Genomic DNA, 16,640 nt, shown 5'->3' with positions numbered 1-16,640 from the left:
GGGGTCTGCCCCTGGATGCCTGGTCCCGGCGTCTGCCTCTGGTTGCCTGGTCCCGGGTTTGTCAAGCTAACAATGTGTCGGAGTTGGCAGGACGGCCCACAAACTGTTTCTCAGGCCATGTCTCTGTTTAGTTGTTGCACATCGTTTCGTTGCTCAAGCCTTGTGCCATTCTCTTACCTAATACCAAAGTTGCAGGGCCTGGATTTACAAAACATTTCTTAAGATTTTCAAAATCCAGGCCCAAGTGTAATCAGTTGTACTCAATGCAAGGCTCACTGAGTCTCAACCTGCTTCAAAACAACAGTACAGGGGAAGTTGTGTTCTTCTATAGCAGATCCTTTATGTTGTGTTGTTGGGGGGGTCACCTTAACACTTGAATATGGATGTAAAGCACCAAATGTAACTATTGAACGGCTGTGCATGTCTGTAGCCTATTGGCGGCCCTGTCTGTCCCTGTCTGTAGCCTATTGGCTGTCCTGTCTGTCCCTGTCTGTAGCCTATAGGCTGTCCTGTCTGTCCCGGTCTGTAGCCTATTGCCTGTCCTGTCTGTAGCCTATTGGCGGCCCTGTCTGTCCCTGTCTGTAGCCTATTGGCTGTCCTGTCTGTCCCTGTCTGTAGCCTATAGGCTGTCCTGACTGTCCCTGTGTGTAGCCTATTGGCTGTCCAGACTGTCCCTGTGTGTAGCCTATTGGCTGTCCCTGTAGCCTATAGGCTGTCCTGTCTGTCCCTGTCTGTAGCCTATTGGCTGTCCTGACTGTCCTTGTCTGTAGCCTATTGGCTGTCCTTGTCTGTAGCCTATTGGCTGTCCTTGTCTGTAGCCTATTGGCTGTCCTTGTCTGTAGCCTATTGGCTGTCCTGTCCTGTTTGAGCTGTAAGGTACTGGGGATTGTATTAAAGATTAAATCAACATTACTGTTTCCTTTGTCTAGAATATCATGGAGATTATTTCACATTTTGTTTACCCCAGTTTTTTTGTAAAAAAAAATATTTTGACCATTCTCAGGAATCAAGGTTAACATTTTATTCTAAACTGAACATTATAATATGAGTTGGGTAGCAGCAACAAACTCTCCCTCAACGTGACCAACACAAAGGAGATGTGGACCTCAACGTGACCAACACAAAGGAGATGTGGATCTCAATGTGACCAACACAAAGGAGATGTGGATCTCAATGTGACCAACACAAAGGAGATGTGGACCTCAATGTGACCAACACAAAGGAGATGTGGACCTCAACGTGACCAACACAAAGGAGATGTGGATCTCAACGTGACCAACACAAAGGAGATGTGGATCTCAATGTGACCAACACAAAGGAGATGTGGACCTCAATGTGACCAACACAAAGGAGATGTGGACCTCTCCCTCAACGTGACCAACACAAAGGAGATGTGGACCTCAACGTGACCAACACAAAGGAGATGTGGACCTCAACGTGATCAACACAAAGGAGATGTGGACCTCTCCCTCAACGTGACCAACACAAAGGAGATGTGGACCTCAACGTGACCAACACAAAGGAGATGTGGACCTCTCCCTCAATGTGACCAACACAAAGGAGATGTGGACCTCAACGTGACCAACACAAAGGAGATGTGGACCTCTCCCTCAATGTGACCAACACAAAGGAGATGTGGACCTCAATGTGACCAACACAAAGGAGATGTGGACCTCTCCCTCAATGTGATCAACACAAAGGAGATGTGGACCTCTCCCTCAATGTGATCAACACAAAAGAGATGTGGACCTCTCCCTCAATGTGACCAGCACAAAGGAGATGTGGACCTCAACGTGACCAACACAAAGGAGATGTGGACCTTAACGAGGAAGGCTGAAAATTGTCCAAGACTCCAGCCACCCTAGTCACGGACTGTTCTCTCTGCTACTGCATGGCAAGCGGTACCGGAGTGCCAAGTCTAGGTCCAAGAGGCTTCTAAACAGCTTCTACCCCCAAGCCATAAGACTCCTGAACATCTAATCAAATGGCTACCCAGACTATTTTCATTACCCCCCCCCACATCTACTACTCTGTTTAATATCCATGTATAGTTACATTACCTCTACCTACGTGCACATATTACCTTGACTAACCCCCCCCCCCCACATTGACATAATAATAATAATAATAATATTTATTTATTATTATCTCAATTACAAAACTGCTTGTGTGAGAATCAGAGCAGGTAGTCAGTCCAGTTCAAGTGTTCAGCAGTCTGATGGCTTGTAGATAGTTTCTATCAGACCTCCTGCTCTGATACCGTCTGATCGACGATAAGGGAGAGAACCGATTGTGTGTGGGGTCCTTGACGATTCTGCTGCCTGCCTGTCGTTGTTGGTTATCAGACAGACCATATATATATATATATATATATATATATATGACCAACTTAAGTGTGAGGCAAAATGTACTCTTGAGATGATGTAATAATTAAAAGGTTGCTGAAATCCAAACAGTTTGATAAACAACATATAATGTACCATCTAAACCGATGGGAAATGTATTTTCCATAATGAAACATTGTTTCAGATGTTTGAAGCTGGTGAAAACAACATTTTTAAGAACGGGAAGCATAGAAAAGCTCTCAGAATAGATCTACCACTTCTTAGACTTGCATTCAGTCAGTGACAGATCTATAACTACATTTCTATGTGAATTTGGTCAGGTCACCCCAAAAAGTGACATATTGCAGCTTTAAATTGTATTTTTATTCACTTTGACTGAAAGATTGTGAATATGTTCTCCTGTTTTAATTGAATTGATGTAAACTGAACACCAATATAAACGCAACATGTAAAGTGTTGGTCCCATGTTTCATGAGCTGAGATAAAAGATCACAGAAATGTTCTATACTCTCAAATTTTGTGCACATTTGTTTACATCTCTGTTAGTGAGAATTTCTCCTAAGCCAAGATATGCCACACCTGTCAGGGGGATGGACTATCAAGAAGCTGATTAAACAGCATGATCATTACACAGGTGCACCTTGTGCTGGGGACAATAATAGGCCACTCTAAAATGTGCAGTTTTGTCACACAACCCAATGCCACAGATCTCAGGCTTTGAGTAAGCGCGCAATTGGCATGCTGGCTGCAGGAATGTCCACCAAAGCTGTTGCCAGAGAATTTAATGTTATGTTTTCTACCATAAACCGCCTCCAACCTCATTTTTAGAGAATTTGGCAGTACGTCCAACCGGCCTCACAACCGCAGACCACGTGTAACCACACCAACCCAGGAACACCACATCCGGCTTCTTCACCTGCAGGATCGTCTGAGACCAGCCACCAGGACAGCTGATGAAACGGTTTGCACAACCGAAGAATGTCTTCAGAAACCGTCTCGGGGAAGTTAATCTGTGTGCTCATCGTCCTCACCAGGGTCTTGACCTGAGTCCTGACTGCAGTTCGGCGTTGTAACTGACTTCAGTGGGAAAATGCTCACATTCTGGAGAAGTGTGCTGTTCACGGATGAATCCTGGTTTCAACAGTACCGGGCAGAAGGTGTGGATGGCGTTGTGTGGACGAGTGGTTTGCAGAATGTTGTAAACAGAGTGCCCCGTGCTGGTGGGGTTATGGTATGGGGCAGGCATAAGCTACGGACAATGAACACAATTTGCATTTTATCGATGACAATTTGAATACACAGAGATACCGTGATGAGATCCTGAGGCCCATTGTCGTGCCATTCATCCTCCTCCATCACCTCATGTTTCAGCATGATAATGCACGGCCCAATGTCGCAAGGATCTGGACACAATTCCTGGAAGCTGAAAATAAACCACGGCTTTCAACATTGAGTGCTCAAACCACCCAGTTTATATATATACTGTGTGTGTGTGTGTGTGTATGTATGTGTGTATGTGCGCATGGGATTTATTATGTCTTAACTTTTTTATAGAACCTTTTTGACAGTTTTATGACGTTTGAATTTGAGAAGTTTGTTTCATTGATGGACATTTTATTGGCCCGTCTTCTGTGGTGTTTTGACCATTTCTGTTATAATTTGTCCTTTCTGGATACAGCTTAACCACCTTTAAAGTTCAGAACACTGCTTCTACTACAGTAACTGGTGATCTAAACGGAAGTGGAAACCTGTCGCTACTGATGTGTCCATCTAGACCCTGTTTCACAGCCCCCTCACTGCATTCTGATGCTGCATTCACCTGCTGGTCGGGAACTAGGAACATCTGACATTTCCCATTTGCTAACTGGTTGCAGTTATACATGTGCCGTGATCAACGAAGCAGCTAGTCGGACATTTTCATTATTTCCTATTTGCGACAAGCATATGAACGCGGCATAATCCGCCTTGACCGTAGCAACGATTGGTGATTGACAACTGGATATATCCATCTGGGAACCTCACTATCTTTCACGGTCATATCAACCAATAGCTTTTTTTTTTGTGGCTTCACAGAGAATTTGTATTGGTCCAGCGATGACCGTTTTTAACCAATCATGGTTTAACCACAGGACACGAGTTTCTGACGTCAGTGGCTTTCCCTGGTGGTGGTAGTCACTAGTTACCACAGCCACAAAGTCAGAAGGCCCAACCAATCAGATGAGGGAGTGTGAGGATGCGTATTCCGTTTTGCGGGAAACACCTCATTTTCGAAATGGCATATCGAGTTTGAGGGCCAAATAACTATATACATTCGGGAATAAGAATTGGCAATTTCACAAAAATTCTGAACATTGAGAAAGAACAAAACAAATGTTTATTTATTTTTTAGATGACAAGTAGCTAACTTTTGCTACTCATCTAAAATGGCATAAGGGATTCCATTCCAAGCACAGAGGAGTTATTCTAGTTTACAGAGTTGTTAGTTTCCCTACAAGCCTTTAACGCTAATAGATATACTGTTTTTCACCTTTTCATTTTTTTCTTCCTGTAAAGCACATTTATTTATTTTCATTTTAACTTTATTTAACATTGCGTTGCATTCCATGTCTGAAATGTGCTGTATAAATAAAGTTTGATTTGTGTGTGCATATTGTGCGTCAGTCTGTAGAGTCCTGTGAGTGCAAATAAAATGTAAGGATCAATGCAGATAGTCCTGTAGCCATTTAGTTAACTATTTAGCAGTCTTATGGCTTGGGGATAGACAATGTTCAGGAGCCTGTTGGTGTCAGACTTGATGCACCGGTACCGCTTGCTGTGCGGAAGCAGAGAGAACAGTCTATGGCTTGGGTGGCTGGAGTCTTTTAATGATTTTCCGGGCCTTTCTTTCACACACCTGATATAGAGGTCCTGGATAGCAGGGAACTCGGGGGCCCAGTGATGTACTGGGCTGTCTGCACCACCCTCTGTAGCGTAATGCAGTTGAGGTATGTAATGTTGCCAAACCAAGCAGTGAGCCAGTCAACATTTTTGAGGATTTGATGGCCAAACTTCCTTGTGAGGGGAAGAGGCGCTGTCGCGCCTTCACAACTGAGCGGGTGTGTAGACCATTTTAAGTCCTTAGTGATTTGGACCACGAGGAACTGAAAGCTCTAGATCCGCTCCACTGCTGCCTCGTCGATGTGGACGGGGGCGTGCTCGCCCCCCTGTTTCCTGTAGTCCGTGATCAGCTCCTTGGTCTTACTGACATTGAAGAAGAGGTTGTTGTCCTGGCACCACACTGCCAGGTCACTGACCACCTTCCTGTAGCCTGTAGGCTGTCTCATCGTCACCGGTGATCAGGCCCACCACCGTCGTGTCGTCAGTAAACTTGATGATGGTGTTGAAGTTGTGCGTGGCCAAGCAGTCATGAGAAAACAGGGAATACAGGAGGGGACTCAAAACACACCCCTACAGAGAGCGTGATCACACAGTCGTCTGGAACAGCTGGTGCTTTCATGTATTGTTCTGTGTTGCTTGCCTCGAAGCGAGCATAGAAGGCATTTATCTCATCTAGTAGGCATAAGAGCAGCTCAGTGGGTTTCCTTTTGTAATCCGTAATAGTTTGCAAGCCCTGCCACATCCGACAAGCATCAGTCTGTGTAGTAGGATTCAATCTTAGTCCCGTATTGACGCTTTGCCTATTTGATGGTTCGTCGGAGGGAGTAGCGGGATTTCTTACAAGCGTCTGGATTAGTGTCCCGCTCTTTGAAAGCAGCAGCTCTAGCCTTTAACTCAGTGCGGATGTTGCCTGTAATCCATGGTTTCTGGTTGGGATATGTACGTACCTTCACTGTGAGGACTACGTCGTCAATGCACTTATTAATGAAACAGGAGACTGAGGAGTTATACTCCTCAATGCCATAGGATGAATCCCGGTACATATTCCAGTCTGTGATAGCAAAACAGTCCTGTAGTTTAGCATCTGCTTCATCTGACCACTTTTTTATTGACAGAGTCACTGGTGCTTCCTGCTTTAATTTTAGCTTGTAAGCAGGAATCAGGATAGAATTATGGTCAGATTTGCCAAATTAAGGGTGAGGGAGAGCTTTGTTTGTGTCTCTGTGTGTGGAGTACAGGTGGTCGAGTTTTTTTAAATGTATTATTTTTTTACCCTCTGGTTGCACATTTAACATGCTGATATAAATGAGGTAAAACTGATTTAAGTTTCCCTGCATTAAAATCCCCGGCCACTAGGAGCGCTGCCTCTGGATTAGTATTTTCTTGTTTGCTTATGGCGGAATACAGCTGGTTGAGTGCAGTCTTAGTGCCAGCATCGGTTTGGGGTGGTAAATAGACAGCTATGAAGAATATAGATGAGAACTCTCTTGGTAGATAGTGTGGTCTACAGCTTATCATGCGATACTCTACCTCAGGCGAGCTATACCAAAATACTTATTTTAATTTTAGACATCGCAAACCAGCTGTTGTTGACAAATAGACACTGACCGCCACCGCTTCTCTTACCGGAGGCAGCCAAATCTATATTATCCATGTCGTCGTTCAGCCACGACTCACTGAAACATAAGATATTACAATTTATCCAGTTTATTCTCCAGTGACTGCACGTTTGCCAATAGAACTGAACACCCGGATCTGCGCCCCCTGGTCCGGGAGGAGAAGGAAATCTTTCACCTCCAATTCATAAAAACTAAAAAGCTTTGTCCAGTTCGAGGTGAGTAATCGCTGTTCTGATATCCAGAAGCTCTTTTAGGCAGTATGAGACGGTGGCAGAAACATTACGTACAAAATAAGTTACAAACAACGAGGGAAAAAAACAGCACAGTTGGTTAGGAGCACGTAAAACAGCAGCCATTCTCATTCTGGTCACTAGTGAAACCAGGAGGGGAGGCCTCATTTAACACAGTAAATTCATCATGCTTAAGCCATGTTTCAGTCAAGTGGCTATCTAGCCTAGCAGCATACTCATGCAGAAAGAGTAAGCCAACCAACTAAACTAAAGATCTTTACAACTTTTGATCAAACATTTTGTCAAAGAAAGAAAATCATAAGCTTCCCACATTGGGAGCATGGTCCAGCTAGTCAAAATGTTGCAAATGTTTGAATAGCTGGAGTTTAACCACAATATTTGTTGTATTATTTGTTCTGTCTTTTCAGGTGGATTAAACTGAAACTGCAACCATCTTTCTATGGCTTGTTTAAAAAATAATTATATTTTGGAGATTTCTTTTGTATTCAAATAACCGAAAGTGTGAGGTTGCAATTTGAATAAAGAGAAAAAGGCCATTCTTGAACATGGAGTGAGATGACATTCTTACTAATTTGCTAGAGAACCAGTTCAGATTTAAGTAGAACTTTTGTATGTCTGAAGTCTTTAGTGAGAGCTCTAATGCTTTAATATTGAATCATTTGATCCCTCCGAATTCATACTCATTATATCAATAGGCCCGTTTAATTTTGTCTGGATTGCCGTTCAAAATACAATTGAATATTGTTTGTGCATATAATTTAAAAAACAGGTTGCTAGGTGTAGGCAAGACCATAAGCAAATAGGTAAACTGGGATATGACTAAAGAGCCACAGACTGACAACGTAGAGAAGAGCCGTGTTCCAGAGACTGACATGTCTTAAAGTAATGATGGACTGTCGTTTCTCTTTGCTTATTTGAGCTGTTCTTGCCATAATATGGACTTTTTTTTTACCAAATAGGGCTATCTTCTGTATACCACCCCACCTTGTCACAACATAACTGATTGATTCAAAAACATTAGGAAGGAAAGAAATTCCACAAATGCACTTTTAACAAGGCACACCTGTTAATTGAAATGCATTCCAGGTGACTACCTCATGAAGCTGGTTGAGAGAATGCCAAGAGTGTGCAAAGCTGTCATCAAGGCAAAGGGTGGCTACTTTGAAGAATCTCAAATATAAAATATATTTTGATTTGTTTAAAACTTTTTTGGTTACGACAAGATTCCACATGTTATTTCATAGTTTTGACATCTTCACTACAATGTAGAAAATAGTACAAATAAAGAAAAACCTTGGAATTAATAGGTTTGAATGTCCAAACTTGTGAAACTGGTTCTGTGCATTTATGAATGAATGCGCTTCGTCTGATGAAGTACGTTGGAATATGATTAGTTTTTACACATCTACATTTACACATCTACATTTGGTGTGTTGGGTAGGGGTGTGTGGTGGGTAGGGGTGTGTGTTGGTTAGGGGTGTGTGGTGGGTAGGGGTGTGTGTTATAGTGTGTGTGGTGGGTAGGGGTGTGTGGTGGGTAGGGGTGTGTGGTGGGTAGGGGTGTGTGGTGGGTAGGGGTGTGTGTTATAGTGTGTGTGGTGGGTAGGGGTGTGTGGTGGGTAGGGGTGTGTGTTATAGTGTGTGTGGTGGGTAGGGGTGTGTGGTGTGTGTTATAGTGTGTGTGGTGGGTAGGGGTGTGTGTTATAGTGTGTGTGGTGGGTAGGGGTGTGTGGTGGGTAGGGGTGTGTGTGTGTGTGGTGGGTAGGGGTGAGTGTTAGAGTGTGTGTGGTGGGTAGGGGTGTGTGGTGGGTAGGGGTGTGTGGTGGGTAGGGGTGTGTGTTATAGTGTGTGTGGTGGGTAGGAGTGTGTGGTGGGTAGGGGTGTGTGGTGGGTAGGGGTGTGTGGTGGGTAGTGGTGTGTGGTGGGTAGGGGTGTGTGGAGGGTAGGGGTGTGTGGTGGGTAGGGGTGTGTGGTGTGTGGTGGGTAGGGGTGTGTGGTGTGTGGTGGGTAGGGGTGTGTGGTGGGTAGGGGTGTGTGTGTGTTATAGTGTGTGTGGTGGGTAGGGGTGTGTGGTGGGTAGGGGTGTGTGTGGTGGGTAGTGGTGTGTGTGTGTGTGGTGGGTAGGGGTGTGTGGTGGGTAGGGGTGTGTGTGGTGGGTAGTGGTGTGTGTGTGTGTGGTGGGTAGGGGTGTGTGGTGGGTAGGGGTGTGTGTTATAGTGTGTGTGTTGGGTAGGGGTGTGTGGTGGGTAGTGGTGTGTGGTGGGTAGGGGTGTGTGTGGTGGGTAGGGGTGTGTGGTGGGTAGGGGTGTGTGGTGGGTAGGGGTGTGTGTTGGGTAGGGGTGTGTTTGTTATAGTGTGTGTGGTGGGTAGGGGTGTGTGGTGGGTAGGGGTGTGTGGTGGGTAGGGGTGTGTGTTATAGTGTGTGTGTTGGGTAGGGGTGTGTGGTGGGTAGTGGTGTGTGGTGGGTAGGGGTGTGTGTGGTGGGTAGGGTGGTGGGTAGGGGTGTGTGGTGGGTAGGGGTGTGTGGTGGGTAGGGGTGTGTGGTGGGTAGGGGTGTGTTTGTTATAGTGTGTGTGGTGGGTAGGGGTGTGTGGTGGGTAGGGGTGTGTGGTGGGTAGGGGTGTGTGTTATAGTGTGTGTGTTGGGTAGGGTGTGTGGTGGGTAGTGGTGTGTGGTGGGTAGGGGTGTGTGGTGGGTAGGGGTGTGTGTTATAGTGTGTTTGTACTGTTTCAGACAACATCTGCTGAGACCCAGAGGACCAACCATCTACCATGACCCTGGTCTCAGAACAGAGGACCTCCCATGACCCTGGTCTCAGAACAGAGGACCTCCCATCTATCATGACCCTGGTCTCAGAACAGAGGACCTCCCATCCCATCTATCATGACCCTGGTCTCAGAACAGAGGACCTCCCATCTATCATGACCCTGGTCTCAGAACAGAGGACCTCCCATCTACCATGACCCTGGTCTCAGAACAGAGGACCTCCCATGACCCTGGTCTCAGAACAGAGGACCTACCATCTACCATCTATCATGACCAACACAGCAATGGTAGGACATCGTCTGGCGCATTGTTCCTCTATAAGTAAGCAAGTGGTCACGTTCCTGTCTGACTACTTCACTGACTTGTGCCAGATCTTACAACGCCTGGATAGGTATTCAACACATCAGCTAACCACATATTACATAGCAGTCTGATGGCTGACTGCACAGCCGATGACGTGGCACACAAACATTGGCTGATGCCATGCAGCGCCTGCTCATCTGGCAGGACAGGAACTGGACCAGTGTGTTTGGTTTGGCTAGCAGGTTCCTGGTCCAAAGCAGGACAGGAACTGGACCAGTGTGATTGGTTTGGCTAGCAAGTTCCTGGTCCAAAGCAGGGCAGGAACTGGACCAGTATGTTTGGTTTGGCTAGCAGATTCTTGGTCCAAAGCAGGTCAGGAACTGGACCAGTGTGTTTGGTTTGGCTAGCAGATTCCTGGTCCAAAGCAGGACAGGAACTGGACCAGTGTGTTTGGTTTGGCTAGCAGGTTCCCGGTCCAAAGCAGGACAGGAACTGGACCAGTGTGATTGGTTTGGCTAGCAGGTTCCTGGTCCAAAGCAGGGCAGGAACTGGACCAGTGTGTTTGGTTTGGCTAGCAGATTCCCGGTCCAAAGCAGGTCAGGAACTGGACCAGTGTGTTTGGTTTGGCTAGCAGGTTCCCGGTCCAAAGCAGGACAGGAACTGGACCAGTGTGATTGGTTTGGCTAGCAGGTTCCTGGTCCAAAGCAGGGCAGGAACTGGACCAGTGTGTTTGGTTTGGCTAGCAGATTCCTGGTCCAAAGCAGGTCAGGAACTGGACCAGTGTGTTTGGGTTGGCTAGCAGATTCCTGGTCCAAAGCAGGACAGGAACTGGACCAGTGTGATTGGTTTGGCTAGCAGGTTCCCGGTCCAAAGCAGGACAGGAACTGGACCAGTGTGTTTGGTTTGGCTAGCAGGTTCCCGGTCCAAAGCAGGGCAGGAACTGGACCAGTGTGTTTGGTTTGGCTAGCAGGTTCCCGGTCCAAAGCAGGACAGGAACTGTACCAGTGTGTTTGGTTTGGCTAGCAGGTTCCTGGTCCAAAGCAGGACAGGAACTGGACCAGTGTGTTTGGTTTGGCTAGCAGGTTCCTGGTCCAAAGCAGGACACTATTGTGCAGACCTCACTTTGTCTCCTCCTAATCCTAATCTGTCTGCCCCTCGTTTCTCATCTGCTTGAATACAATTTTAATCCAAAGTAGTGCGCTCTATAGGGAATAGGATGCCATTTGGGATGTAAGGGTTGTTCCTACAGCACTGCCAGGAGGAGGCAGATTGTTATGGTGATGTCAAGGAGCCTGAAATCAAAACCTGGTTAATAATGTCCTTTTAAAGATGATCCAGCAGTCAGTGAGAGCCAAATGTAGACACACATCTAGAAAGAAACACAATCACAGGATGTTAAGACTAGTTCCCTTAATTCATCAGTAGTCTCCTCTCCTCCCTGCCTGTTTTCAATAGCCTGATCTCAGGTCTGTGGTGTCTCGCCAGATACCAACTCTTATGGTCGTTGTCACAGCACAGATCTGAGACCAGGCTGTCCTCACGGCTTCAGCACTGGAAGACTGGCATATTCCATATTAAATCGTCTTCAGAATAAAATGTCCCATCTTTGCTAAATCCAGTAAGGGAATAATTACATTGATAAATCATGAGAATGTATTCGTACTGACAGTGAGATGGTGATTTACCTACATTCTGAACTATAAAACTGGTTCGTTACCATGGTGTTTCTACTCAGTCAACATGGTGATGCTGTTGTATTGTTGTGTGCATAAAACCCTCTCAAAATGTATAGATAGAGACATTAGACTGCGATTATTACAGCAGACACATTTACAGTCAGTTTGGTTCGTCTATATTTCTAATGTGATTGCTATATGTCAGGGCTGTCTGTTGATGTCTTCTGCGGGCTGACCTCTCACCATGAAAGAGCGCTGTGGCTCCATGGGCTTGCAGGGCCTTTATAATGAAGAATAAACTTCAAATGCAATTCAATCAGAATCATCTGTAATTGAGGGTACATGTATAAAGTTTAAATATGCATTAAATCATGTGTTACCTAAAAATGATCATACATTTGTTGGAACAAATTGAATTGGAATTTTAAACCCATAATAAAATTAATGTCCTCGTTGCGCATTTCCGTGTGTGTCTGTAAACGCCTCCTGACGTCACTTCCTGATGTCAATATGCAGCTATGTTCATCGGTGGTATCATAGCCACCGGAAAAATGTAATGCAGGAATGAGATTAAAATCAGGAACAACAAGGAGATAGGAAGGAGTCGTTCTCAAATCTGCACGGAGCTTGAAAACCAGACCGGTCGCATTCAAATCCGACCAGAAGTGGACTAGTGGTCCGGACCTGTTTCGAGCAGTAGCCATCTTTTTGGAGAATGGACGGAGCGATACGGCGTCCGGCCTGCATCCTGAGCCTGACCAGCGGGCTGGTGGAGGTCGGTGGCCGGGCCTCGATGCTCCAAACACTGCTCATTTTCTCCGCTTTCGGGCTGCTCTTTGGACTGCCGACTATCACCGAGGCGAAAGAATGCGACAAACCGTGTATGAACGGGCAATGCAACACGTCTACGGGCCACTGTGTGTGCAGCCCCGGCTGGGTCGGGGACCAATGCCAACACTGCGGAGGAAGGTTCAGGTGAGAGTCGCTGTCTACGACTTCCATTACATATCAGTCATTGGACGAAGTCCTCTTCTGTATTGGGGGAGTTTTGTTAAGAGTCCCGACGCTCTGGTCTCAACATTAATATGGAGCGAGTTCACTGCCAAAATAAATTCTAGTTCATTTCCTTCATTTTGAATTTCTATTAGCTAGGACTTTGAATTTAATATTTTAGAATTTCTAATGTACAAATGTAATCATTGAATTCATAAATTGAACTTGTTTCATGATTTGACACTGAATTGAGTGAATATTATATTCAGTTTAAATATATATTTCAATTTAATTGAATATTCAAATGAAATGGATATATTAAGTTGCACTATGGTAGATGGTCTGAAATCAAGTTTACAAACTATAATTCAAAGTTTCATACAGTGCCTTGAGAAAGTATTCATACCCCTTGACTTATTCCACATTTTGTGTTACAGCTTGAATTCTAAATGGATTAAATATATTATTTCTATCACCCATCTACATATAATGAGAGAGTACATTTTTTTGTTGAAAACTTTGCTAATTTATGGAAAATGAAAGACATCTCATTTACATGATGTATTGCGTGATTTATTGTCTCTACCTTCTTTCCCTTTGTGCTGTTGTCTGGGCCCAATAATGTTTGTACCCTGTTTTGTGCTACTGCCATGTTGTGTTGCTACCATGCTGTGTTGCTGCCATGCTGTGTTGTCATGTGTTGCTGCCATGTTGTGTTGCTACCATGCTGCTGCCATGCTGTGTTGCTACCATGTTGTTGCCATGCTGTGTTGCTACCATGTTGTTGTCATGTTGTGTTTCTACCATGCTGTGTTTCTGCCATGTTGTTGTGTTTCTACCATGCTGTGTTGCTGCCATGCTGCTGCCATGCTGTGTTGCTACCATGTTGTGTTGCTGCCATGCTGTGTTGTCATGTGTTGCTACCATGTTGTTGTCATGTTGTGTTGCTGCCATGTTGTTGTTGTGTTGATACCATGTTGTTGTCATGTTGTGTTGCTACCATGTTGTTGTGTTGCTACCATGCTGTGTTGTCATGTGTTGCTACCATGTTGTTGTCATGTTGTGTTGTTGTTGTGTTGCTACCATGTTGTTGTGTTGCTACCATGTTGTTGTCATGTTGTGTTGCTGCCATGTTGTTGTCATGTTGCTACCATGTTGTTGTTGTGTTGCTACCATGTTGTTGTTGTGTTGCTGCCATGCTGTGTTGTTGTCTTAGGTCTCTCTTTATGTAGTGTTATGTTGTCTCTCTTGTCGTGATGTGTGTTTTGTCCTATATTTTTATTTTTAATCTCAGCCCCCGTCCACACAGGAGGCCTTTTACATTTACATTTACATTTAAGTCATTTAGCAGACGCTCTTATCCAGAGCGACTTACAAATTGGTGCATTCACCTATAATATCCAGTAGAACAACCGCTTTACAATAGTGCATCTAAATCTTTTAAGGGGGGGGGGGGGTTAGAAGGATTACTTTATCCTATCCCAGGTATTCCTTAAAGAGGTGGGGTTTCAGGTGTCTCCGGAAGGTGGTGATTGACTCCGCTGTCCTGGCATCGTGAGGGAGCTTGTTCCACCATTGGGGTGCCAGAGCGGCGAACAGTTTTGACTGGGCTGAGCGGGAACTGTGCTTCCTCAGAGGTAGGGAGGCGAGCAGGCCAGAGGTGGATGAACGCAGTGCCCTTGTTTGGGTGTAGGGCCTGATCAGAGCCTGAAGGTACGGAGGTGCCGTTCCCCTCACAGCTCCGTAGGCAAGCACCATGGTCTTGTAGCGGATGCGAGCTTCAACTGGAAGCCAGTGGAGAGAGCGGAGGAGCGGGGTGACGTGAGAGAACTTGGGAAGGTTGAACACCAGACGGGCTGCGGCGTTCTGGATGAGTTGTAGGGGTTTGATGGCACAGGCAGGGAGCCCAGCCAACAGCGAGTTGCAGTAATCCAGACGGGAGATGACAAGTGCCTGGATTAGGACCTGCGCCGCTTCCTGTGTGAGGCAGGGTCGTACTCTGCGAATGTTGTAGAGCATGAACCTACAGGATCGGGCCACCGCCTTGATGTTAGTGGAGAACAACAGGGTGTTGTCCAGGGTCACGCCAAGGTTCTTAGCACTCTGGGAGGAGGACACAAGGGAGTTGTCAACCGTGATGGCGAGATCATGGAACGGGCAGTCCTTCCCCGGGAGGAAGAGCAGCTCCGTCTTGCCGAGGTTCAGCTTGAGGTGGTGATCCGTCATCCACACTGATATGTCTGCCAGACATGCAGAGATGCGATTCGCCACCTGGTTGTCAGAAGGGGGAAAGGAGAAGATTAATTGTGTGTCGTCTGCATAGCAATGATAGGAGAGACCGTGTGAGGATATGACAGAGCCAAGTGACTTGGTGTATAGCGAGAATAGGAGAGGGCCTAGAACAGAGCCCTGGGGGACACCAGTGGTGAGAGCACGTGGTGCGGAGACAGATTCTCGCCACGCCACCTGGTAGGAGCGACCTGTCAGGTAGGACGCAATCCAAGCGTGGGCCGCGCCGGAGATGCCCAGCTCGGAGAGGGTGGAGAGGAGGATCTGATCGTTCACAGTATCAAAGGCAGCAGATAGGTCTAGAAGGATGAGAGCAGAGGAGAGAGAGTTAGCTTTAGCAGTGCGGAGAGCCTCCGTGACACAGAGAAGAGCAGTCTCAGTTGAATGCCCAGTCTTGAAACCTGACTGATTAGGATCAAGAAGGTCGTTCTGAGAGAGATAGCAGGAGAGCTGGCCAAGGACGGCACGTTCAAGAGTTTTGGAGAGAAAAGAAAGAAGGGATACTGGTCTGTAGTTGTTGACATCGGAGGGATCGAGTGTAGGTTTTTTCAGAAGGGGTGCAACTCTCGCTCTCTTGAAGACGGAAGGGACGTAGCCAGCGGTCAAGGATGAGTTGATGAGCGAGGTGAGGTAGGGGAGAAGGTCTCCGGAAATGGTCTGGAGAAGAGAGGAGGGGATAGGGTCAAGTGGGCAGGTTGTTGGGCGGCCGGCCGTCACAAGACGCGAGATTTCATCTTTTGGTAGGTTGTCATTGTAAATAAGAATTGTTCTTAACTGACTTGCCCAGTTAAATAAATAAATCGTAAGTATTCACACCTCTGAATCAATACTTTTTAGAAGCACCCTGGGCAGCGATTACAGCTGTGAGTCTTTCTAGGTACGTATCTAAGAGCTTTCCACACCTGGATTGTTCAACATTTGCCAATTTTTTTTCCTTTGTTTTTTCAAAATTCTTCAAATTGGTTGTTGATCATTGCTGGATCAGTTCCTCCATAGATTTTCAAGTAGATGTTTTAGATGTTATTTTTTCTATATATTTTTATTGGACATATGAAGAATTACAAATTTACCAGATACATCATTTTTATCCCCCTATACTTATTGAAACACCCTTTTAACAACAAAAGCTGCATACATTTACAATTTCTGTAACAAATTTACAATTAAGATAATATATAAATATACATATGTACACAAGTACACAAAAATAAATACAAAATATCTCAACATACTATCTCTACCCTCTTGTATCCCGTTGGCCAACATTCTTACTCCTGATCAATAGAGGGCAACTATTCAAAACAGGAAATTAAAGGCTGCCATCTCAAGTAAAAGTCACCAGTAGAGCCTCTCAAAGTGTATTTCATTTTTTCTAAGTGTAGAAAAGACAGATCTTTCAACCAGGATGATACAGTGGGAGGTTTGAAGGATTTCCAGTTTAGGAAGATCTGCTGGAGGGCTGTAAGGGAAGCAAACGTTACGACTGCTTTACTTTTAGTGAGACGAGGCAACAAAGATGGAC

At 45.6% G+C, this 16,640-nt stretch overlaps 1 protein-coding gene across 6 annotated transcripts in view; it reads left to right on the top strand.

The window, feature by feature from the left end:
• The first annotated feature begins 12,327 nt into the window (after positions 1-12,327).
• LOC115173051 (attractin) overlaps positions 12,328-16,640 on the top strand; it is a 184,580-nt gene continuing 180,267 nt past the window's right edge. For all 6 annotated transcript variants that reach the window (XM_029731038.1, XM_029731036.1, XM_029731035.1 and 3 more), the window contains exon 1: positions 12,328-12,811. In XM_029731038.1, the coding sequence (XP_029586898.1) occupies positions 12,552-12,811 (260 nt within the window). In that variant the 5' untranslated portion in view covers positions 12,328-12,551. The remainder of the gene's footprint in view (positions 12,812-16,640) is intronic.

Source organism: Salmo trutta, chromosome 33 (assembly GCF_901001165.1).
Source record: "Salmo trutta chromosome 33, fSalTru1.1, whole genome shotgun sequence".
NCBI classification, from domain to species: Eukaryota; Metazoa; Chordata; class Actinopteri; order Salmoniformes; family Salmonidae; genus Salmo; species Salmo trutta.
Note: the sequence above shows the minus strand (reverse complement) of the source record. Positions and strands in the feature narration are given on the sequence as shown.